The 24,312-nt window shown below is 44.1% G+C and overlaps 1 protein-coding gene across 3 annotated transcripts in view; it reads left to right on the forward strand.

Annotated features, from left to right (window-relative positions):
• The window catches only part of LOC309381271 (myosin-10-like), an 83,754-nt gene that overhangs the window by 11,226 nt on the left and 48,216 nt on the right, over window positions 1-24,312 (forward strand). For 2 of the 3 annotated variants that reach the window (XM_081932055.1, XM_081932057.1), the window contains exons 2-14: window positions 2,769-3,127; window positions 7,959-8,115; window positions 9,482-9,509; window positions 10,429-10,531; window positions 12,328-12,348; window positions 12,500-12,592; window positions 16,600-16,663; window positions 17,298-17,396; window positions 19,217-19,360; window positions 21,339-21,434; window positions 22,396-22,514; window positions 22,642-22,794; window positions 23,915-24,088. In XM_081932055.1, the coding sequence (XP_081788181.1) occupies window positions 2,771-3,127; window positions 7,959-8,115; window positions 9,482-9,509; window positions 10,429-10,531; window positions 12,328-12,348; window positions 12,500-12,592; window positions 16,600-16,663; window positions 17,298-17,396; window positions 19,217-19,360; window positions 21,339-21,434; window positions 22,396-22,514; window positions 22,642-22,794; window positions 23,915-24,088 (1,608 nt within the window). In that variant the 5' untranslated portion in view covers window positions 2,769-2,770. The remainder of the gene's footprint in view (window positions 1-2,768; window positions 3,128-7,958; window positions 8,116-9,481; window positions 9,510-10,428; window positions 10,532-12,327; window positions 12,349-12,499; window positions 12,593-16,599; window positions 16,664-17,297; window positions 17,397-19,216; window positions 19,361-21,338; window positions 21,435-22,395; window positions 22,515-22,641; window positions 22,795-23,914; window positions 24,089-24,312) is intronic. The other variant, XM_081932056.1, reaches the window with a different exon arrangement.

Raw genomic sequence — 24,312 nt, forward strand, 5'->3', positions numbered from 1 at the left:
ATCAAACAAACATGTCTGGCTTTAAGCGACATAAGGCAGGCAAGATTGCTGCTTAGCCATAAAGCTCAGCAGGAGTCTGGAAAGGAGGGGGGGTTGGTGGGAGAGCGCTGGAAAATCTTTGCTCATCAACCAGAGTCTGGACTGAGATTGGTTGCCGGAGGGGAGAGCGATGTGGATTTTCAGGGAGCAGAAAATAGGCTCCTAGGTACTTTAGCAAAGACAGCATTGGGACCTTTGTGGGTCTCTCCTTGTATCCCTGGCCAAGTTGGATTCTTGAGTTACATTTGCGTTTTTCTGGTATTCCTTCTTAACTCCATTTTTCCTGGTTAAGTCCCCTGAGAGGAATTTGGCTAATTGTGGCTAGAACACAGAGCTGGGGAAATTATTTAGCTTCTTCCACTAGCAGGAACAAAAAAGTTAGAGAGAGCTGCGACAGGAGTAAGAAGGAAGATACTGCTGACTTTTCAAAACCTTCGGAACATTCTTAACTATTGGAAACTATTAAATATTTTCTTCCTGTATTTGCTCTGTCTCTTGCTGCCATTAACTGCGGTTGATATTGTACCGAAGGATGGTGGCCTACTCCCTGTGGTCTCAGGAAGCAAACCATGATTGTCACCGTGAGTTTGAAGAACGCACGTGCAGAATGGATTTTGCCCATTCTGTGTACATAACTAAATGGTTAGGATGGTGCTTATCAACATCAAAATTCTTCTGATTTTCACAAATTCTGCCTCAGCTTAGAACGGCATATAAAATCAGGATTTCATCTTCCAAAATATGTAAATTTTCTTTTGCACAGTTTTTCCTTGTGTTTCATGGGAAAGGTATGCTGAAAAGGGGCCACAATTAGTCCTCAACTTACAGCAGTTCATTTAGTGACCGTTCAAAGTTACAACGGAACTGAAAAGAGTGATTTATGACTGTTTTTCACACTTACGACCACTGCAGTATCCCCACGGTCACATGATCAAAACACAGACGCTTGCCAACCGACTCATATTTATGACGTTTGCAGTGTCCCATTTTTGTGACTTTCTAAGAAGCAAAATCAATGGGGAAACCAGATTCACTTAGCAACCAGGTTACTAACTTAACAACTGCAGTGATTCACTTAACAACTGTGGCAAGAAAGATCATAAAATGGGGCAAAATTCACTTAACAACAGAAATTTTGGGCTCAATTGTGGGCGTATGTCCAGAACTACCTGTACAGGAAAATCTGTTATGGGTAGTCCTTGACTTACAACCACAACTGAGCCCAAAATTTCCCTTGCAGAACAAGACCATTGTTAAGTGAGTTGCACTCCCTTTTACTACTATTTTTTGCCTCAGTTATTAAGTGAATCATGTGGTCATTAAGGAAGACTCCCTTCTCCCATTGAGTTTGCTTGTTTGAGCAAAACAAGCTGAGAAGGTTGCAAATGGTGGTCACATGACCCCAGGATGCTGCAATTGTCATAAATACATGCCAGTTGCTCAGTGCCCAAATTTTGATCACATGACGATGAGGATGCTGCAATGGTTGTGAATGTGAAAAATAGTCATAAATCACTTTTTCCATGTCATTGTAGTCATTAAATGAAGGGTTGTAAGTTGAGGACTACTTTTACTTAGGATTGTCTCCCAGCCAGGGCAGGTAGTAAAAGAAAAGAAAAAAGAAAATAATCTGTTCCTTACACCTGAATTCAGAATACACTGGAATTAGACACCCCTTGACTCCATGTACCTTTTATTACAAGTAGGCAATACAATACAATGCAATACAATAGTAGAGTTGGAAGGGACCTTGGAGGTCTTCTAGTCTAGGCAGGAAACCCTATACCATTTCAGACAAATAGCTATCCAACATCTTCTTAAAGACTTCCAGTGTTGGAGAATCCACATCTTCTGGAGGCAAGCTGTTCCACTGATTAATTGTTCTAACTGTCAGGAAATTTCTCCTCAGTTCTAAGTTGCTTCTCTCCTTGATTAGTTTCCACCCATTGCTTCTTGTTCTACCCTCAGGTGCTTTGGAGAATAGTTTGACTCCCTCTTCTTTGTGGCAACCCCTGAGATATTGTATGTATCGCAAGTATGGCGACTTTACGACTTGTGGACTTCAACTCCCAGAATTCCTGAGACAGCTGGCCATATAAGTCGCCATATTTCCCCCCCCCCCCCCCCGTTTTGCTGCCTTCTTCTCCACCTTCTCCCAACCCCGAGGTTTTACTTTCTAGTCATTATTTTGTAAATAACATTCTGTTTGCATGAAAATGTTTATACAAGAAGTTTCTAAGTCTGAGGGTTTGGGACAGGTTTACATTCTGAAGTCAAGTAAAAGCTACAAATATTCCACTCCCGTCTCAAGAGGAGGAGGAGGAGGAGGAGGAGGAGGAGGAGGAGGAGGAGGAGGAATTTCATACCGCTCTACTCTTGTACCAATCCAGTTTTTCTGTCCGTTGCGTTCCTGAGTTTGGGGAAAGTAATAAAAATTGCTGAAGCAAACATTAAAAAATGTTATAGCATAGATGACTGTTTTCTGGGGATATTCTGGTGTAATGAGGTCAAAATAAAAGGCATACCATCCAGAGTCCCTCAGTGAGAGAGATGGGCAGTTTTAACATTTGATAAATGAATAAAATAAATAAGAGGTAGGGAATAGTCTGTAGAGAACTGGCAGATTTAAGAGACTTGGAGAATTTAGCATTATGTACGATAACTGAGCCTCAAGGTTTTGGCATCCGACTGTGCCTAACTTTTCCTGGATTTTCCTCTCTCTTTTTCAGCCATGGCTGTCCGGACCCCTGTACAACGGGGTGACGCCACCGCCGAGAGATACCTGTTTGTGGACCGGAATCACGCAGGCAATCCAGCCTCACAAGCTGATTGGACGGCCAAACGCCTGGTGTGGGTCCCGTCCGAACGTCATGGCTTTGAGGCGGCTGGGCTGCGCGAAGAACGGGGAGATGAGATGTTGGTGGAACTTACTGAGAATGGGCGTCAGATGCTGGTGGCCAAAGACGACATTCAGAAGATGAACCCACCCAAATTTACCAAGGTGGAAGACATGGCAGAGCTGACCTGCCTCAATGAAGCCTCCGTGTTGCATAATCTGAAGGACCGCTACTACTCTGGTCTTATCTATGTGAGTTGGCTTATGGGGTGGCCACTGGTTTGGTTCCATGCCTCCCTCTCTCTCTCTCCCACCCTCTCTCTCTTTCTTTCTCTCTCCCTCCCTCCCTCCCACTCTCCCTCCCTCCCTCCCTCCCTCTCTTTCTCTCCCTCTTTCCCTCCCTCCCTTTCTCCCTCTTTCTCTTTCTCTCTTTATCTCCTCCCTCTCTCTCCCACCCTCTCTTTCTCTCCCCCTTTCGCTCCCTCCCTTCCTCTCTCCCTCTTTCTCTTTCTCTCTTTATCTCCTCCCTCTCTCCCTCCCTCCCTCCCTTCCTCTCTCTCCCTCTTCCTCTCCATCTCCCTCTTTCTCTTCCTCTCTCTCTCCATCCCTCCATCTCTTTCTCTCTCCCACACTTCCTCTCTCTCTCTCTCTTCCTCTCTCTCTCCCTTCCTCTCTCTCCCTCCCTCCCTCCCTCTTCCCTCCCCCTCTTTCTCCCTCCATTCCTCTCTCTCTCTCTCTCTCTCTCCCTCACCCTCTTTCTCTCCCTCCCTCCCTCTTTCTCTCTCTCCCACCCTTCCACTCTCTCTCTCCCTCCTTTCCTCTCTCTCCCCCTCTCTTTCTCTTTCTCTCTCTCTCTCCCTCCCTCTCTCCGTCCCTCTCTTTCTCCCTCCCTCCCTTCCTTTCTCCCCCTCCCTTCTTCTCTCCCTCTCTCTCCCTCCCTTCCTCTCTCTCTCCCTCTCTCCCTCTTTTTCCCTCCCTCCCTCTCTTTCTCTCTCTCCCCCACCCTTCCACTCTCTCTCTCTTTCTCTCTCTTCCTCTCTCTCCCTCTCTTTTTTCTCTCTTTCTCTCCCTCCCGCTCTTTCTCTCTCTCTCCATCCCTTCCTCTCTCTCTCTCTCCCTCTTCCTCTCCCTCCCTCTCTTTTTCTCTCTCTCTTTCTCTTCCAGTCTCTCATACTTTTTTTTTATCCATTTGCATCTTCCTCATGACATAAACTTAGGGATCTGTAGTCCAGCCTCCTCCTACTTCTAACTAAGAGCTATTTAATGCAATTCTTTTCCCTGTTTAATTCCAAATGTAATCCTGGTTTGCAGCAGCCGTGCCTCTCTCAGATGTGCTAGCTCAGGAATACACTGGCCAATATTCCAGATGGTTTGGACTCCAGCAATTAGCCAGCATGACCAGTTGCAAGTCATGATGGGAATTATGTGGTTCCAAACCTCTCGATATCCATCAAGATACCTTAAGAAAAAAACAATCCAGACTTTAAACAGTGACGCGCTGGGCTGGTTCCCCGCTTGGGTGGAATGCAGCTTTGGTTAGATGCCAAGCTATTCCTTCTGAGCAGACGTCAGGACTGGAAGAGAAGAGCTGACTTGGGACAGAAAGTTGGGCTTTTTCCCAGCTCGTGAAGTATCTCTGTGTTTCTGTGCAACAATGCTCGGAAAGGGCGAGTTGGACCTCCTTCACTTCATCATGCAGAGCTCCTTTCAAAGGGAAGGAGCAGGGGACACGTGTTTCTTCTGCCCTGCTGGTTTCCCTGGCACCCAATTGGGCACAAAAGGCTACCCTGGGAGGCAATGTGCCAAAGCATTCCCTCAACGGTACGTCATCTCTGACTCGCAGACAGCCAGTGCCTGTCCTCCCCCCCTGCTGCCTCTGATGATCTCCACCCTGTAGCTGGGTAGTATCGGGGTGGGGAACGGACTAGACCTGTTCAGCCAGAACAGTAGTCGTCAGGGTGTGAAATGAATTCTCCCAAGGGCGCCACTGTCAACCGGGGCAACAACACACCACTTCTTGGAAGCAGGAAACTGTACTCTTGTCTTGTCCTAAGAGAGCAGCCTACACCTGTGTGATTCAGCCCCATGGAACCCATCTTTAAGATAAAAAGAAACATTTTTTTAAAAAAAAACTGAAAGGGGGGATTCTTCAGCCTTCCCAGACAGTTCCTTCGATAACAGTGTTGCTGCTTTTCCTGTAAATCAACTTCTCCCTGCCCTGGTGACACTCCATCCAGTTGTTTTACGGTTGGCTCTCCAGGCTGTTCCTTCCCAGGTACTTCAGCCTGTAGCAAAAAAAGCATTTTTAGCCTCACCCTCAGCAATCTTTCCCCTACTTTCTGAGCTCCTGATGCATTCAGTTCCTAAGATCCTCAGGCAAGGTGCTTAACAGAATAATGGAAGGTTACATTCCAATGCAACTGAAAACACTCCAGGTTAGGGAAGGTCATTTCTGCATATTTCCCCTTAGTGTCAGCCAACGTCGATGGAGTCAAGTGACTGTGGTCAAGTGGACAAAATGTGTCTGTTGGCATGGTGCTAGAAATCTGTTTGGAAAGAAGGTAGGCCCGCACTAGTATGCCAACAGCGAAATTGCACGCTTGGATTCAAGTTAGGGAAACCCAGGAGCATCGGTGCATGAAAGCTTGTTGGAATCAGCTTTTATTAGGACGTTGAGCACTTGCCCCTCGATGTCTTTTGATGCCTCCTGTAACACACACACACACACACACACACACACACACACACCATTTCTTAATACCCAGCATTGGTTTTCCACTGCCCCAAGATAGGAAACTTTATGAAAATGATAACATAGTACATGCATCATTTGTAAAACTAATAAAGGTGGGATACAAATAAATAAATGATTATGTCTGTAGAGATTCTCAGCCATTCAGGTCACAGTTATCCCAAAGGTGCTTTCTTAAGAGGCAACTGGACTTTCTGGTTTTTCTTGGAAGACGTGTCGCCTCTCATCCAAGTTTCTTCCATCGCTGACTGGGATGGTGGGGCTGAATTATTTTGGCACAAAAAAGATGCTTACAGGATGCCACTAGATAAAAGTTAAGAAGAACAAAGGAAACATATCTTACGTCCCCTTGAAAAACTTTAATGGCATGCCTCCTCCTTCCCCTCCCCCCCACCTGCCAGTTCATTTTGCATCCTCCCCAGATAACTTCGGCTCCTCTTTGGACATCAGGAGGTGGCATGTTCCTTTATTCGTGGGATGTTGGCAAACAATTTTCTTATGCCAGCCATTTTTTTCCCCAAATGTAAATACATTCTGAGGGTTTTACCAAGAAGGAGGCAAGGCTTGGAAGGTTTTTTTGGGGGGGAGGGTCAATTCCAGAGGAGGTGCTATTTCTTGGCCTCCGTCTATTCTTGGGATTTTTTTTAAAAAAGGAGTCTCTCAGGTTTCTGTGCTGGGACATCAGATGTGCAAAAAATTTCCCAACATTTCCAAGCCAGTGCTGGAGTAGCCAGGGTTGGGAAAGGAAGGAAGGAAAGGAGTCCCTGCGGTTTTTACCCTGAGCCAGCGCTGTACAAACACATTCCCACACCCATGTGACCAGCTTGACATTGTTTCCTCCCCACTGAAATGGTACCTATTTATCTACTCGCATTTGCACACTTTCGAACTGCTAAGTCAGTGTTGGTGAACCTTTCTGGCACCAAATGCCAAAATGGGAGCGTGCGCTCACATGCGTTCTGAAAACCGGAAGAGCAGCCTCCCAGTGTGCATGTGCATGCCAGGTAGATGATCTTCCTGTTTCTGGCACGCGCATGCGCACTGGCCACCTGGTCTTTTGGTTTTTGGCATGCATATGTGCATGAAGACCAGCTGGCCAGTGCGCATGCGCGTGCCGGAAACTGGAAGATCATTTTCCCGATGCGCACATACACACTGGGCGCACATGCACACCGGCGCTCTCGTGCACCTGAAGACTAGCTGACCAGCACTCCAGAACCTGGAAGAGCAATGGGCAACAGCTCACATGCCCAGAGAGATGGCTCTGCATGCCACTTCTGGCACACGTGTCATAGGTTCGCCATCACGGTGCTAGGTGAACAGGAGCTAGGCAGAGCCGGGGTTCACTTCATTACCCGATGTTTGGGTCTCTAACCGAGCTGTTTGAGACTCAAGCGTCATACAATGGAGTGAGTGCCCGCCTCCACCTAATTCCTATTTAGCAGTTCGAAAGCGTGCAAATGCGAGTAGATAAATAGGTACCACATCAGCCTTGGAAAGGCTGATCAAAAAGTATCCCATTGATTTTTTTTTTTCATTTCAGCAGTAGGAAAAACATCTCAAGATTGGAACAGCTGTTTTTCTCCAAACGGACATTTCCTTGCCTGCAAAATACAAGAATTGGGCACTACGTGTTGTTTCTAACATCCATCTCCCTGTGTGTCTGGGATCACACATCGCATTAAGCTTTTGTTTGTGAAAAGTTTGAGTGCTTTAATCCACACATAATGCTTAGCTCTAAGCCATGGATTAATAGCCCCAAAAGTCTGGGTTCATGTGAAGATGAACCCAAACAAATGGCATGTCTGGCTTAATATGATGTGTGAATTAGGTCATTGTTATGCTTTAGAGTTAAAAATAGCAGGCGGCGAACTTGGCTCCTCTTTCTTTATTTTTCGACATTTTCCTCGGTTTTTCTTGAAGCAGAAAGAAACGTGTTTTATATATATTCAATATATATATATATATATATATATATATATATATATATATATATATATATATATATATATATATATATATATATATATGCTGGTTTTGTTGTGTTCGGAAAAGACCCGAATACAACAAAACCAGCATACCTACACCTGTGAAAATCTACGAAAACATATATATATATATATATATATGTATGTATGTATGTATGTATGTATGTATGTATGTATGTATATATATATGTATATATATTGAAGCAGCAACCTTAGAAGGGAGAGTGTTTGATAGCAAGCTGCAAAACCCAAGAAGATGTGCAATTGTGGGCACAAAGAGGAGCTGCAGTGGTATTGGGGAGGCTGTTCTGATGTGACTTTCTGTCTTCCTTCCAAATGGCAGACATACTCAGGGCTATTCTGTGTGGTCATCAACCCTTACAAGAATTTGCCCATCTATACAGAACAGATTGTGGAGATGTATCGGGGCAAGAAACGTCATGAGATGCCACCTCACATTTATGCCATCTCCGAGACTGCCTACCGAAGCATGCTGCAAGGTACACAACTGGAAGACCCATAAAGGGAGGAGAGGGGGGCTTTACTATATACATCAGGAGTGGACAAAGTACAACCCTGGACGCTCAGAGTGCTGGGACTGATTCCTTTGCGACCCTCAGCCTAATTTCAAAAGCCTTCTGCGAGCCTCTGCCAAGATGCTTCACTCCAAGTCTTGAAATGTGCTGTGAGGAAAACAAGAGAGAGAAAAAAGAGAATAAGAGAGAGTCTGTTAAAAAAAAACCCACCCCTAAATGGCCCTTTCAATTTTTTGTTTCAGCCCCCGCCCCCAGCCCCCGGTCCCCTCTTCATTTTACTTTTTTGCTCTCTAGGAAGTACATCTACTTGATTAACATTAGGTTGCCCACCCAATCTCTCTGCCAAATGCTGGAAATGCAAGCAGTCCCCAGGTACCTACTATCATACGTGGTGGACGTGCACTAAAACAAGAAAATATTGGGAGAAAATACATAGCTGGCTGGAAAAGATTATTAAATAGAATATAGAACTGAAACCAGAAATATGTTTGTCGGGCATAATACTGGAAGGGTATGATAAAGGGTCCACATATTTAGTTTTACACTAATAGCAGCAAGGATCATATTTGCAAAATACTGGAAAAATAAGAACCCCCCACCAGATGAAGATGTAATTCGAAAAATTTTAGACTGTATTGAAATGGACAGACTAACTTTAAAAATAAAAGATAAGGAAGTCACAGAATATTATTTGATTTGGAATAGATTGTATGAGTGGTTAGGGACAAGAGGTAGAAGTTAGAGAAAGAAAGAGTGGCGAATGTTTGTATTAAAAATAGTGATGGTTAATAACTACAGTCATTACAAGTAACAAAAATGTAAATAAGTCAATGTAAAAAAAACTTAGTTAAAACTATTTGGTTATAGCATTATTGTCATTAGTACATGTGTTATATTATTATTATTACTATTGCTATTATTAATTTATGTGTTAATATTTATTATTACTTTTTTGCTGGTCTAACCTTTTTGTAAATGGTACACCCCGACAATACACTATATTCAAAAATGCTGATGAGTAAAACTTAAAATAATAAATGCAATAAAATTAGGTTACCCTCATGGCTATGAGAAGTAAAGGGGGCAGGGGAGCTGTAAATGGAAAGTTTAAACAATCCCCCATTCCAGATTGAAGTCGAAAGGAGAAGAATGTGTAATTTTAGGGTGTATCATGGATAGAGTGGGCAGATGGCTAGAGATAGGAAGCTTTTGTGGTTGGTGGATGGACGATTGCATATATGTTTCTGACGCCCTCTTGTGGAGGGAAATGGTCCCCAGGGAATGGGAACAAACAATTTTGATCCGATTCTTTTATCTTTCTGGCCCCCAGATCGAGAGGATCAGTCGATCTTATGCACGTGAGTATTGCTCGCAGCAGGGATGGGCTGTAGAAGGAGATGCTCAGAGGAGAGAGAGAGAAAATCATTCTCTATGGATATTACCAGGAGCTCTAAAAACTTGGTAGCCCAAAGAGCTAGCTCTTCATTGCATTGCGTGCGATTGCATTTAGAGGAGAAAGCAGCCTGTTGTTTTAGTCCTCTAAGAAATATTGTACAAAAGCCTGTTTAAACAACCCTGCAGTCACAAAAAAGTCATTTGCCAAATGCCAGGTTTATTCAGATTGGAAAGAACAGTTTTGTCCCCGTTCCTCCCCCCCCTCCCCCAATGTTGCTCTAACCTGCGATGGAAGCTGTGAAGTTAAACTCGTTGAAAACGAATCAATAATTAAGGAAAAAAACACGTATAGCTTCCTTCTACTTTCAGCAACTCATTGTCCTCCGAATGTGCTGGGATTAAAATTCCCAGCTTTACGTAATTAGAAAAGGCTGCTTTAGAGTGCCAAAATCCCTCCCCACATTTTACTCAGCAATCCTTATGAACAAACTTTTAAGATGGATGGCAAATCTTTAAAATTGCTTTTTTATTCCATCTGTTCTGATGGGAAAATTTTTTTTTTCATTTTTTCCCCCTTACCCATCTCTAAGTTGAACAACTAGACAAAGATTACTCTAGATCAGGACTATTCATATTCTATGTCCGACCACCTTTGACACCAGTTTCCATGATTGCTTTTAGTATTATTACTGTAATATTGTTCCTAGTGAGTTTGGGACCATGATGGAATTGGAGCCAAGGACCTTCTGGTTCCCATCCATACGCTTTGATAGGATGCTGCTGATGGGACAGGTTTGGAAAGCAAAAATTCAGAAAGTAAGATAGCTGTGTGAGAAGGAGAGGTGTGAGTTTGTTTTCTCATCTGATGTCTGTTCTCTGCAGAGGAGAGTCAGGTGCTGGCAAAACTGAGAACACCAAGAAAGTGATCCAGTACTTAGCACATGTGGCTTCATCTCATAAAGCCCGGAAGGACCATAATGCGCCGGTGAGTGTGGGGCCACCTCCAGTTTCAACCACAGCAGCAGTCACTTGCTCTCCCTTGCGATGCCAACCCAGAAAGGGCATGGCAGATTGGCGTGACCCCTTTGCCAGCTCTGGTTTTGCATTCCTGAAGCAGAGCCAATGAGCTCCCCCATCTGATGCCTAGGAAGTAACCCAGCATCTAATTTGAACTGGGCCCAGTCTGGAAGCTCTTCCAAATACCAGCGGATGGCCCTGGCATGTGTGAAAAGGTGATCCCCTGAAGAGCGTTTCAAGCACATGCAAAAGTGATTTCCACTCTTCTGTCGCTCAACACACCCACTGTCTGCCCATATGGAATTTGGCTTCCAAGCCAAATGTGGCACCCACCCAGGCAGGATTGAGAGCCAGTGTTGGGTTTGAATTAACGTTGTTGTGTCCTTTGTTGAAAGAAATGAGTCCTTGCTTGGCCTTTTCACATCATTCCTTTTAATCAATAGGCCAGCCATTTATTATACTTTTCTTCCTCTGTATAGTTTCGGGGCCCTTTTGGTTGCTTCCTCCCAATCTTAAGAGTTCAATGACAGGGGACCAGCGGGTCCCCTAGGACCCTTGAGTGATCTTCTCTTGAATATTCTTGCATCTTGTGAACACAACCAGAGGTCGTATTCAGCCGGTTCGGACCGGTTCGCTCGAACTGGTAGTGGAAATCGTGGGTGGGCTCTCCCACTCACCCTGACTCTATGCCGTCCTATTTAGGCATGTTTTCAAGCCGCGTGCATGCATACAAGCCTCGCCCGCGATCAAAGCGCATGCGTGGAAGGCCGAATGCATGCATAGACTCACATTTGCGAACCGGTAGGAAAAGTAAGTGAATACCACCCCTGGACACAGGGAAAGAACTTAGGCTCCAGTTATTCTAGCCGTCTCCTTTCAAAGGAGATTATTATCTGAGGACAGCTGGAATCACGAAGGGTTTCTTTCTCCCTGTCTTTTAACAAAGATGCCCCAAAGGAACTATTGGTCAACCTGAACCCCTCTCCTCACCTGTATTGGGGCTGAAAACTTTCTGACATTGAACCCTGGAACTTCCTGCGTGCAATGCATTGATTCCTCATTTTTCCCTTTGGTGCTTCCCTTCTCTGATTGCACGGAAAGCCCATCTTCTCCCCTTATCTGTGCCTAATTTTACAGTCTTGGTAGAAGTTCTACAAGTGTGTGTGTGTGTGTGTGTGTGTGTGTGTGTGTGTGTGTGTTTGTTCCCATATGGAAGATGATATTAATACTCCCTCTGTTGTCTTGCTGCCTCAGCTGGAGTTCCTCAATGAAACCAAACAGGCAAGATTCGAATGCATGTGGCTGAGAAGCCAGCTTCCCCACCTCTCCACTCCTCACCCCCATCCTCCAGTGCGGATTGTGGGTCCCTACCACTGGCTGCTGCTCCTGGTCCCACCTACACTTAGAATTGCTCTTCAAATGCTTTTCTCATCAGTTGCACACACTTTGCTTATTGCCAGAGTCGCTTCCTCGAACCCCTTTCCTCACCAGAGTTACGATGCTGCATTTTACTGGGGGTGGGGTGGATGATTCAGGGGATTTCAGGGGAGGGGCTGGGAAATGAAGCCAGGTGTTGGGGATCTCCTGTTCCTCCCCTTTTCTGTTGTGTTGTTCCCCACGTTATTGTGGTTGCGTTCTCATTGTGTTGTTCATCGTCTAATTTAACCCTTTGATTTTGTTTTGTTTTTGTTTCCCCTGTCTTGCTCCCTGCTCTGCCTTCCCATTGTATTTTTTGTGATGTCATCCCCATCCCAACCTCCATAGACATCCAGCCCTGCTTCCTACGTGAGTAATTTTTGGAAACAGCTTTCCCCTGGCTGACCCTGGAGTTTCTCCGAGCGCTTCCTTGGCCCAAAGAGCTTTGTGAGGCCAGAGGCCTGCATAGGTTGCTGCTAACCCCTTTTCCCTCCTCCGTCCCTCCTTTTCCTTCATCTAGGGAGAACTGGAGCATCAGCTACTGCAAGCCAACCCTATCTTGGAGGCCTTCGGCAATGCAAAAACGGTGAAAAATGACAACTCCTCACGATTCGTAAGTCTTGGTGGATGGAGAAATCCCTTCCCACCCACTCATTTACCTCAGAAATCTGTGGAATGAGGATCCTGTTTAGCAGCTTCCAATTTCAGACCAATTGAGCCCTGGATTTAAGACAGAAGATAGCATCTTCCTGAGCAGTGGAAAATATTTTCAGAACTGGACCATCAAATCCCAGTTGTTCTAAGGCAACTTCTCAGCCTTGGAAACTTTAAGATCAGAGGTGGGTTGCTCCCCGTTTGGCCCAGATCGGCCAAGCCGGTAGTAGCGGCGATGGGAGGCTCCGCCCACCCATCCAGATGCTTCTGTGCATGCAATTAAGCGGCACGCGCACGAGGGAGCACGGCCGAACCGGTAGTAAAAAAATTGGCAACCTGCCACTGTCTTAAGTCCCAGAATTCTTGAAGTCCATCCATCTTAAATTGCCAAAGTTGAGAAACTGTTATAATGGGTGGTTTATACCCTTCTTAAATGAATTACTCTGTCACCTCATAAGTGTGTGTGGTCTCCCTATCTTCAGGCTAAGATTTAGGCAAGAAAAACAAAATGCACGGGTACAGTATATGTGGTACCTCGCTCAATAGTAGTAACTGTGAGAGGAATCTTGGAGTCCTAGTGGACAACCATTTAAATGTGAGCCAGCAGCTGCCAAAAAAGCCAACACAGTTCTAGGCTGCATCAACAGAGGGATAGAATCAAGATCACGTGAAGTGTTAATACTATAATGCCTTAGTAAGGCCACACTTGGAATACTGCATTCAGTTCTGGTCGCCACGATGTAAAAAAGATGTTGAGACTCCGGAAAGAGTGCAAAGAAGAGAAACAAAGATGATTAGGGGACTGGAGGCTAAAACATATGAAGAACAGTTGCTGGAATGGGATATGTCTAGTTTAATGAAAAGAAGGACTAGGGGAGACATGATAGCAGTGTTACGATATCTCAGGGGTTGCCACAAAGAAGAGGGAGTCAAACTATTCTCCAAGGCACCTGAGGGTACAACAAGAAGCTATGGGTGGAAACTAATCAAGGAGAGAAGCAACTTAGAACTGAGGAGAAATTTCCTGACAGTTAGAATAATTAATCAATGGAACAACTTGCCTCCAGAAGTTGTGAATTCCCCAACACTGGAAGTTTTTAAGAAGATGTTGAATAACCATTTGTCTGAGGTGGTGTAGGTTTTCCTGCCTAAGCAGGGGGTTGGACTAGAAGACCTCCAAGGTCCCTTCCAATTCTATTCTATTCTATTCTATGATATTGCTTCTCACACAACTGTAGCAGGTGGCAAAAGCTGCCAAATAATTAAAGATATCTTTTCTTGTAAGATAATCTCCCCTGTTGAAATCTGTTAAGCTCTTTCACTCTTCCCCTATTTCAAATGTGTTGGAATGTAATTTCAATAATTCCCTAGCTGACTGGGAGTTGAAATATTGTCCAACACATTTGGAAGGCACCTAAGTGGAAAAGGTTTGTATACAGCAGTGTTTTTCTAACTAGGCAAGCTGAAGATGTGTGGACTTCCAACTTCCCAGAATTCCCCGGCCAACATGGGGAATGCATTGCAGAGATGGGAGCTGTGATACAAGACGTTTGTCAGCGTTCCACGTGATGCACCAATAGAAGTTAGAATTCTGAGGCAGGCAGCTTCCTCAAAGAACAGTTTTATTGGGTATATCATATTGGCACAATTGGTAAAAGCCGACTCTAAAAGTCCCCGCGGCTTTCACATAATTAAAAGTAAAAGTTTTTTCTTTTCCCCCAAGTCACTGGTCATGCTGTCCAATCCAGAAGCTGGCCGGTTGCTTGGTTACTTTGTCCCTCCTCTGGCAAGCCACAAAGCCCATCTAACCATTTCCCCCCTCCCTCTGTTGTGTGGAAGTCCTGGAGCCCCCAAGATGGCCTTGGCCATGATCACTTCAGGGTTGACAACATTCAGTTGTCAACCCTACCTCCCACTGAATTAAAAAAAAAAAGTAGTTATGGAAATTTGCCAAAGGGATTCTAAGTTTGAAAGTAGATCATCTCATTTTAGTAAATCTGGATTATTTTTTAAAAATAATCTTTCTGTTTCGGAAGAAGGAAAAAAAGTTAAGTTGTGCAGCCACTTTGTTGAAAGAGGCAGTGTTACGTCCGGCTCGCTGATGAGGAGATCTGAAGGACAGGAAGCAGGACAAGATATTGTGCTATTGGCTTCCAGCAACTCCTCCTCAAACATAAATTAAGAATCACAATTGCAGGCTGGTTGCCAAGTACCTGAATCACAATAGTGACTAGGGAATGCTACATTGGCTGCAACTACAAGGACCAATACAATACAATACAATACAATACAATAGTAGAGTTGGAAGGGACCTTGGAGGTCTTCTAGTCCAACCCCCTGCCTAGGCAGGAAACCCTATACCGTTTCAGACAAATGGCTATCCAACATCTTCTTAAAGACTTCCAGTGTTGGGGCATTCACATCTTCTGGAGGCAAGCTATTCCACTGATTAATTGTTCTAACTGTCAGGAAATTTCTCCTCAGTTCTAAATTGCTTCTCTCCTTGATTAGTTTCCACCCATTGCTTCTTGTTCTACCCTCAGGTGCCTTGGAGAACAGTTTGACTCCCTCTTCTTTGTGGCAACCCCTGAGATATTGGAACACTGCTCTCATGTCTCCCCTACTCCTTCTTTCTCTTAAGCTAAACATACCCAGTTCCTGCAACCGTTCTTCATATGTTTTAGACTCCAGTCCCCTAATCATCTTTGTTTCTCTTCTTTGCACTCTTTCTAGAGTCTCCACATCTTTTTTACATCGTGGCGACCAGAACTGAATGCAGTATTCCAAGTGTGGCCTTACCAAGGCATTATAAAGTGGTATTAACACTTCACTGCTGGCTCATATTTAAATGGTTGTCCACTAGGACTCCAAGATCCCTTTCACAGTTACTACTACTGAGCAAGGTATCATCTATATTGTACCTGTGCATTCCGTTTTTGTTGCCTAAATGTAGAACCTTACTCTTTTCACCATTGAATTTCATTTTATTAGATAGTGCCCAATGTTCAAGTTTGTCAAGATCCTTCTGTATCTTAAGCCTATCTTCTGGAGTGTTGGCTATTCCTGCCAGCTTGGTGTCATCTGCAAATTTGATGAGTTCCCCATTTATTCCCTCATCCAAATCATTGATGAAGATGTTGAAGAGTACTGGGCCTAAAACAGAGCCTTGGGATATTCCACTGCATACTTCCCTCCATATAGATGCAGTTCCAGTCATAACCTTACTCTGTTACAACTGTTGTAACTTCAAACAGTCACTGAACAAGCAGACATTAAATAAGGACGACTTGTACTGCACTCATTTTCGCCCTTTACCCTGCAGTGAAAGAGTTCCATGATATTTTGTCATGAAAGAATTTAATGGTACAATGGGCGGCTTCAGCTGAGGATACCCACTTTGGTCCCTTAAATACTTCAAATTATAAAAAAGAGCCTTAAAAGATTATGCTTGCAACACCTTTGAAATATAGCCTTAAACTTTCATGTACCATTTCTTTGATTCTATTCTTTAGAAAGGGCAAAATTTTTAAAATGCCTTTTTGAAATCCTATGCCAACCATACTTCCTTCGGAAGAAAAACCAGTTTTGTTGGTGAAAGTCTTTTTTTTTCTGCTTCCTTTTATATTTCTTGAGAAATGCTTTTGGTTTTTAGCCACTCCTTTGAAAAGAAAGAAAAATACAAAAGGTTTTCTCTTCCTCATAGATGAAAGGCAGAAGAGTGAGCTTCACATTCCACTGTATTATTACTTTCTGTTAGCTTTTCTTGTTTTTGTGGTGACTGGTTTCTACTCTTCCTATTTAGAAAAGATTCATTACTAACGGAATTGACCAGAGGAATCTGTTTCCAGCTTCTGCGGTTCACCAGCATCTAATTTTTTTTAAAAAAATACCGAACAATTTTTCTGTATCAGCCACATCATTCTTCTGATTGCTGTCTCATGTTCCTATCTCTTTTTCTACCTGCAGGGTAAATTTATTCGGGTTAATTTTGATGTAGCCGGCTACATTGTTGGAGCCAATATAGAGACATGTATCCTTCTTGTTAGAGAATAGAAGTTGTGAGTTTGGACTGTTGGAGACCTCAGGCCCAGTTCTCTAGACCAGGTGTCAAACTCAATTTCATTGAGGCCCCTAAGGGTTGTATTTGACCTCGGTGGGCAGGGGCCTGGCCAGGTGGGCCTGGCCAGTTCAACGTCACTCGTGTCTGGGGTACCTGTGGTGGCCCGAGTCCTCTGCCAGTGAAAAAACAGGCTCTTGAGCTCTGTTTTGGGCTGAGATGACCTCCTGAAAACAGATCTTGGGAGGCTCACATGCAGCCCTCCACAGCTCCATTTTTACCAGCAGGGGCACCGGGGCCGGTCCTTTCCTGTTCCCAGGGCAGCCCCTTGGGTCAGATCTAAGTACCCCGCAGGCTGAATTCAGCCCCCGGCCCTTGAGTTTGAACCCCCCTGCTTTAGACAGACAGAATTTGAGTTTGATTGGGCATCAGATCCTGAGCATGAACATTCCTGATGTCAAAAATATCAGGTATCTGATCCAAAGTATTAGAAGTCTTCCAGGGGCAGAAGGATCCAGATGGGATGATTGACAAGCCTTGGTGGACATGGGTGCCTAAGGAGAAAGAAATAATCCACACGTGCCATCCTTAACTCAGAGTGTCCCAGATCTTTTGGAAAAGTCCCGTGCCATTCGCCAGGCCAAGGATGAGCGAACCTTCCATGTTTTTTATCAACTCTTAGTAGGTGCTGGTGAACACACAAGAGGTGAGTTTGTCCCTTTCATTTCCCAAGCATTATAGAAATCCTTACCTTCATCCTGTAGTTTAATGTCCTGTACTTAAGACTAGCAATAAAGCTGAAGGATAATGAACTGATTGATGCTAAAGACAGAAATAACAATACTCAGAACTTCTTGACTAACCTGACTGGAAATAACTCACTAGAAAGAAATTCCTAACCAATTAAAACAAGTGACGGTAGTAAGTTGTAATGTCAGAAGTACACAGAAGTACACAGTGTACACAGAAGTGTAGAGTGCCCCACCATTGTCCCTTTGGGTGAAACCAAACATTTTGTGCATGGGGTGATGGTGTTTTTTTCCGAATGCCATCTCTCTGCTAAACTAATCTCCACAACACTGTCAAATTATCTACTGTTTTACTATTCTTCTTCTCTTCCTTCCTAGTACCTATCTCATCCAGCTTATGACGATAACCATGTTGCTTGTATCTTTAAAATTTATATTGTTTTATTTGTTTCCTAGTATAATTTGATTGCTTATTAGTAACACTGTCTGTCACTAAGTGTTCTATCTTATGATTCTTGATGGGAGCATATGCACCAAAAACAAATTCCTTGTGTGTCCAATCACACTTGGCCAATAAAGAATTCTGTTCTATTCTATTCTATTCTATTCTATTCTATTCTATTCTATTCTATTCTATTCTAAAAAGGGAGTCTTAAGACTTAACAGAAATCTAAAGCACCCTGGCTGATCTTTAAACCTCCCGAATCTTGGACTGTCAAAGCAGACTGTAGTCCATTTTAAATGTTGTCCCCGTCTGATGATTCTTAAGAGTGTATTGCTAACCAACCAAAAAAAAGTCACAAAAGCTTTCGTTACCTCCTGTTGAGTTAATGCAGTGACTCTACATGGGGCTGCCCTTGAAGACCATCCAGAACTATAAGTGGTCTGAAATGAAGCAGTGTGCAATTTTGGGTGCTCTACACTTCACCCAAATAATACCCACTGCCGTGTGAGCTGCACTGCTTCCAGTTGCTTTCTGGGTGCAGTTCCAAGGTGCTGGTTATCACTTTTAAAGCCCTACATGGCACAGAGTTAGGTTACCTGTGGGTCCACCTCTCTCTGAAGTATCTTGCCCAATTATATAGTTTTTGGCACCCTCCAGGTCTCCCTTCTTAAATGTTGCCATTCTGAGTGCCTCTTGATGTCCATTTCAGCTCTTTGGATCAGGTTCCCGCACAAGATCAGAGGGATCCCTATCCTTGTGAGACTCTTCCTCAAGGATTGAGCTAGGATGGGGGTTGAGCTGTGAGGTCCTTTGCTCCGGCTCCTGGGGGTGGGGGGGAGCTTTGTTTTATGGGTTCTTGTGAGCCATCTAGAGTCATTGTTTGAGGTAGGTAAAAGGTAAAGGTTCCCCTCGCACATATGTGCTAGTCGTTCCCGACTCTAGGGGGTGATGCTCATCTCCGTTTCAAAGCCGAAGAGGCTGCGCTGTCCGAAGACGTCTCTGTGGTCATGTGGCCGGCATGACTAAACGCTGAAGGCGCACGGGACGCTGTTACTTTCTTACCAAAGGTGGTTCCTATTTTTTTGTACTTGAATTTTTACATGCTTTCGAACTGCTAGGTTGGCAGAAACTGGGACAAGTACGTAACAGGAGCTCACTCTGTTACACGGCGCTAGGGATTCGAACCGCCGAACTGTGGATCTTCTGATCGACAAGCTCAGCATCTTCGTCACTGAGCCACTGCGCCTTATAAATGCTGTAAATTTTGCTTATTAAACTTGTATGCCACCATCTGGTGGTCCCTATAACATGCTTTGTTTCCTGCCCCTGTAGGGGAGCTGCTCCTGGAACCATTCAATCAGTATCGCTTTCTGTCGAATGGGTACCTGCCCATCCCTGGACAGCAGGATAAGGAGATCTTCCATGAGACTATGGAATCCATGCGTATCATGGGCTTTTCACACGAGGAGATACATTGTGAGTCACTCTTTTATGTGTGTGCATATATCTGCTGCTTCCTGGTTGCAATTAAGAAAGTATCTGGCTTAACATTCCATCTATGGTCGTGGTCATAGTTTCATTTATGATGTGCTTTCAACTAAGTCAGGGGTGTCCAAACTTGGGAACTTTAAGACTTGTGGACTTCAATTCCCAGAATTCCCCAGCCAGCGTGGCTGGCTGGGGAATTCTGGGAGTTGAAGTCCACTAGTCTTAAAGTTCCCAAGTTTGGACACCCCTGAACTAAGTGCAGTATAGACTTTGAATAAAATATTTGATACAAATATACACAGCCCTTGATTTACAATCACAATTGAACCCAAAATTCCTGTTAAGTGAGACAGTTGCCAAGTGAGTTTTGCTCCATTTTACGACCTTTCTTGCCATAGTTGTTAAAGGAATCACTGCAGTTAGTGATAAGTTGGTAATCCGGTTTCCCCGTTGACTTTGTTTGTCAGAAGGTCACAACAGGGGATCACATGACCTTGGGACACAGTAACGGTCATAAGTATGAACCAGATGCCAAGCATCTGAATTTTGATCACATGATAATGACTATGCTCCAAGGGTGGTCACTATGAAAAATGCTCATAAGTGGGGAAAAACCAGTGCCATTGTAACAATCATTAAATGAACTGTTGTAAGTCGAGGATTTCACGTATTACCATCCATTACCTTATATAACTTTGTGATGTGAAATAAGGAACCAGTTTGCTGCAGTGGTTAAGGCACCAGGCTAGAAACGGGGAGATGGTGAGTTCTAGTCCCATCTTAGGCATGAAGCCAGCTGGGTGATTTTGGACCAGTCACCCACTCTTAGCTCTTGGAAGCAGGCAATGGCAAACCATTTCTGACATCTTGCTAAGAAAACTGAAGAGACAGGAGTCAACACTAAGTCACAAATTATATGAAATAAGGGGTGATAGGACTATGACCTAAAATAGTTTTAACTACTGTTGTTTGAAATGACCAGTAGATATGAAAATACATGAAAAGTAACAAGTAATTGTTTAAGTGATGTCACTTGAGTGGATATTAAACGTTGTTAGCAACATTGTGTTACCTGCCACAATAAACGAAAAGAAGTTGGAAAAATTCTTATTTATTATTGGTCTGCACTGATCTTAAATCCCTTTGGATATTCATAAGCAGAGTAAAAATGTAATATCCATCCATTGGCAAATCTTTTATCTCCAATTTTCTTATGTGTACATCTAATTAATATTCTTAAAGTATTGTAGAAGTCGTTTGTAAAGGCCATTTCTGCAATAAGAAGCTTTAGCATTGCATTTAACTTCACAGTTCCATTTTAAGCAAATTTTACCCTGTAGTGAATGTTGTGATTTGTTTTTTATTATAATTCCAGTAGTGCTCCTTCATGTAGTGAAGGAGGAGAAAGGGAGAAAGAGGGAGAGAGAGGAGAGAGAGGGAGGGAGAGGAGAGGAGAGGGAGAGAGAGAGAGAAGGCTTAACCTCGAAGGAACATCAGAATACATAAAGAATATGTACCCCAATTTCTTTCCTGCATAGAGACTTTAGAGCATTGTGATTTCTCTTACTATTTTAGTATAACATTAAAACAATACAATATTAAAACAGTAAGAGAATGATCCTTGGGTTTGAAATGTTTTGAATGCTGCTTGTTAGTTGTTGCAGTCCCAGCGTGCTGCAGTGAATGTCAAGCCTCTTACATGGTTTCATCAATCCAAAAATTCAAATTCTTTAGAATTAGGAGGGCAGTGGAGAAAGGTAACATAGCATGTGCGTTTAAAATACCTTGCAGCTTTGTCCCTGTTCTCGCTTGGCAGAGAGGCCTGTTGCAATGCACTATGTGATGAAATATATTCTTACGTTTTGTGTTGGACTTTATGCTGAACCTGTTTGAAGGGATGAGTTTGAATAGGATTGTTTGCAAAATGCGGACCTGTGGTTTTGCTAAGGGTCATCCTTCCACATAGGTATGCTGCGGATGGTCTCTGCTGTGCTGCAGTTTGGCAACATTGTCTTCCGTAAAGAGAGGAATACAGACCAGGCCTCCATGCCGGATAACACAGGTATTTCAGATTAGTAGCTTTAAATGAGAAACCGCTGACTTTTCAGAAATGTTAGCAAGTACAGGTAGTCCTCATCTTATGACTGCATTTGAGCCCGGAATTATGGTCGTAAGCAATGGCATTTATTAAGATGATGTGGGGGGAAATGCAGTGTCAGAAATGCAGAACTGGGTCATAAGTAGTTCTGGGAATGCCTGTCATAACTTTGAATAGTCACTAAGCAACTAGTTGTTAAGCAAGGACTGACTATAAGCACTTGGCTGTGATCAGAACTCATACTACATTTTTATTGAGGAGTCTTGTTAAAACGATACAAGTGCAGGGGGAACATTTTTTGTTTTATTATTATAAGAGTAGCCAATAACCTGCCGTTACCCGGATATTTATTTATGGGGTGGGGATGGGGGGAATGTGTGGAACGAATGTAATTTCTGATGTTGGATTTTCCCCCTTAGCAGAGCGAGCCTCCTTGTGGAGTACTGTGAAGCCATTACCATGGCAACTCCACTGTGCTGCATAGTAGAAGCCATTTTAAAGCACAATAGGATGTATCTTAACAGAACACACACACCGAGGGATTTTAGGAGTATCTTACCCCCTCAGTATTTGTCTCCAGTGAGTAAGTCATCTGTGTACCAAGTTTGGTTGAAATTGCTCGACGCATTCCAGAGTTATACTGGAACAACACATACAGCCATTTTTATATATATAGAAGATAGGAATAGAAATAGATAGATAGAAGAAGAAGATTGATTTCCATTTTGGCTCTAGGAAACAATATTTCAAATTTAAGTTTCACAATAATCACCATATGAAAATTCAGGTTTCTGTCAAACATTCCTGTGGGCTAGGAACTGCTTTTTGAAAGGGAGAAGGGAGTGGAGGAGGTAGAACTGAAAAGAAAACTGGTGGGAAATGACCTGACAGAGGGCTCTTATTGGTCTCCTCTGTGCCTTTGCAGCCGCTCAAAAACTCTGCCACCTCCTGGGCATGAATGTGACGGAGTTCACCCGTGCCATCCTTACCCCACGCATCAAGGTCGGCCGAGACTATGTGCAGAAGGCACAGACGAAAGAGCAGGTCAGTGGCACTGATGACTGTGGGTGACATGTAGGTGGGTGATCCTGAAGAACCCTTGAAGGGGGGGGCTTGCTAAGTGTGTGTGGGCCAAAATGAGCCTGTTTTCATCTCGACCTTCCCTTCTTAGGCTGACTTTGCTGTGGAAGCATTGGCCAAAGCCACTTATGAGCGGCTCTTCCGCTGGCTTGTGCACCGAATCAACCGTGCATTGGATCGTACCAAGCGCCAGGGGGCGTCTTTCATCGGCATTTTGGATATTGCTGGATTTGAAATATTTCAGGTAAGGGGAGATCTGCTAGCCACAAAATCCGGCGTGGTTCCTCTTACTTTTTTCACTACCCGATCAGTGGTGGGATCCAAAAGTTTTTACTACTGGTTCTGTGGACATGGCTGGGTGGATATGGCAGGGGAAGGTTGCTGCAAAATCCCCATTCCCTCCCCACCCCACTAACCTGCTTCCCAGTTCCGTTCTCCTGTGCAGAGCAACAGAAGACCCAGCCGATCAGCTGGGACTCGGGAGGCAGCAAAAAGATGGGGGCAGGGGCAGCCTTAGGTGGTATTTGCTGGTTCTCCGAACTACTTAAAATGCTACCAGTTCTCCAGAACTGGTCAGAACCTGCTGAAAACCGCCTCTGTATCTGCAAATCTGCTTTCAATCCTTTCCTTCCAATTGTGTTGTTGATCTTCTCTTTAACTAAATCCATAAATTTCAGCTGAATCATTTTCCCTGATTCAGAGCTCTAGTTCTTCCCAGTAGAGACTCTAGGCCAGGGGCCAGCAAACTGCAGCTCTGGAGCCGCATGTGGCTCTCTCCTCCCTCTGCTGCGGCTCCGTCACCATTTGGCGCCACAATTTTGAGAGGAGCTTCCGGTGCGCGCCAGGAGAAGACTCTATGGCAATGGAAGAGTTTTCCAGTTGTCTCCACAATTGATAGGGCTTTTGGTTATGACAGGTAGAGGAAGAAGTAGGCCGCGCTAAGAGGAGACTCTATGGTGGGGGGACTGAACTTCTGGTCAGCTTCAGAATTGAACAGTGGGCTTCCGGTTAGGAGCTTTGTGGCTCCCGGTGTTTTCTGTGGGAAACGGGTCAAAATGGCTCCTTGAGTGTTTAAGTTTGCCAATCCCTTCTCTAGGCCAATTGTCTTCGTGTTCTGCAAGGGAGACGTTGAGAAGTATACTGGTGGATGTTCTTGGAGAGACAGCTTCCTTGATAGCCTTATCCTGGGCATTGTCACCCAGCAAACTTTACTGACAGGGTGAATGACAAAGAGGCTTATCTTGACATGCCAATTGATTCACAGAGAGAAAACACAGTTTTCTCAGTAAAATGCACAGTAAAATGCATCATATGTTGAATCCCCTGTGAATGTTTTCTTTTCCACCACTCTCTCCCTTCTGCAGCTGAACTCCTTTGAGCAACTCTGCATCAACTACACCAATGAAAAGCTCCAGCAGCTCTTCAATCACACCATGTTTGTGCTAGAGCAGGAAGAATACCAACGGGAAGGCATTGAGTGGAATTTCATTGACTTTGGCTTGGACCTTCAACCCTGCATTGATCTCATTGAGAGACCAGTGAGTTTTCTGGGATGCTGTGGAGTTGTTACATGTGGATGGCCAAGGAAACATGGCCTCCAGCTCTTCAGAGAACCTTTGCCTCTTCGATGGTTGTTGCACCTCTTTATTGTCCTTGCTGGCGGGGTGGTCTTCTCTGAAAGTATTCTTTGGGGTGGGAACGGTATTCTCTTCACTTCTGGTTCGGTAGCGGTAGCGTGCATGCGCAGAAGGTCTGTGATGAC

This window comes from Natrix helvetica, assembly GCF_964273705.1.
Source record: "Natrix helvetica genome assembly, chromosome: Z".
Classification (NCBI taxonomy): domain Eukaryota; kingdom Metazoa; phylum Chordata; class Lepidosauria; order Squamata; family Natricidae; genus Natrix; species Natrix helvetica.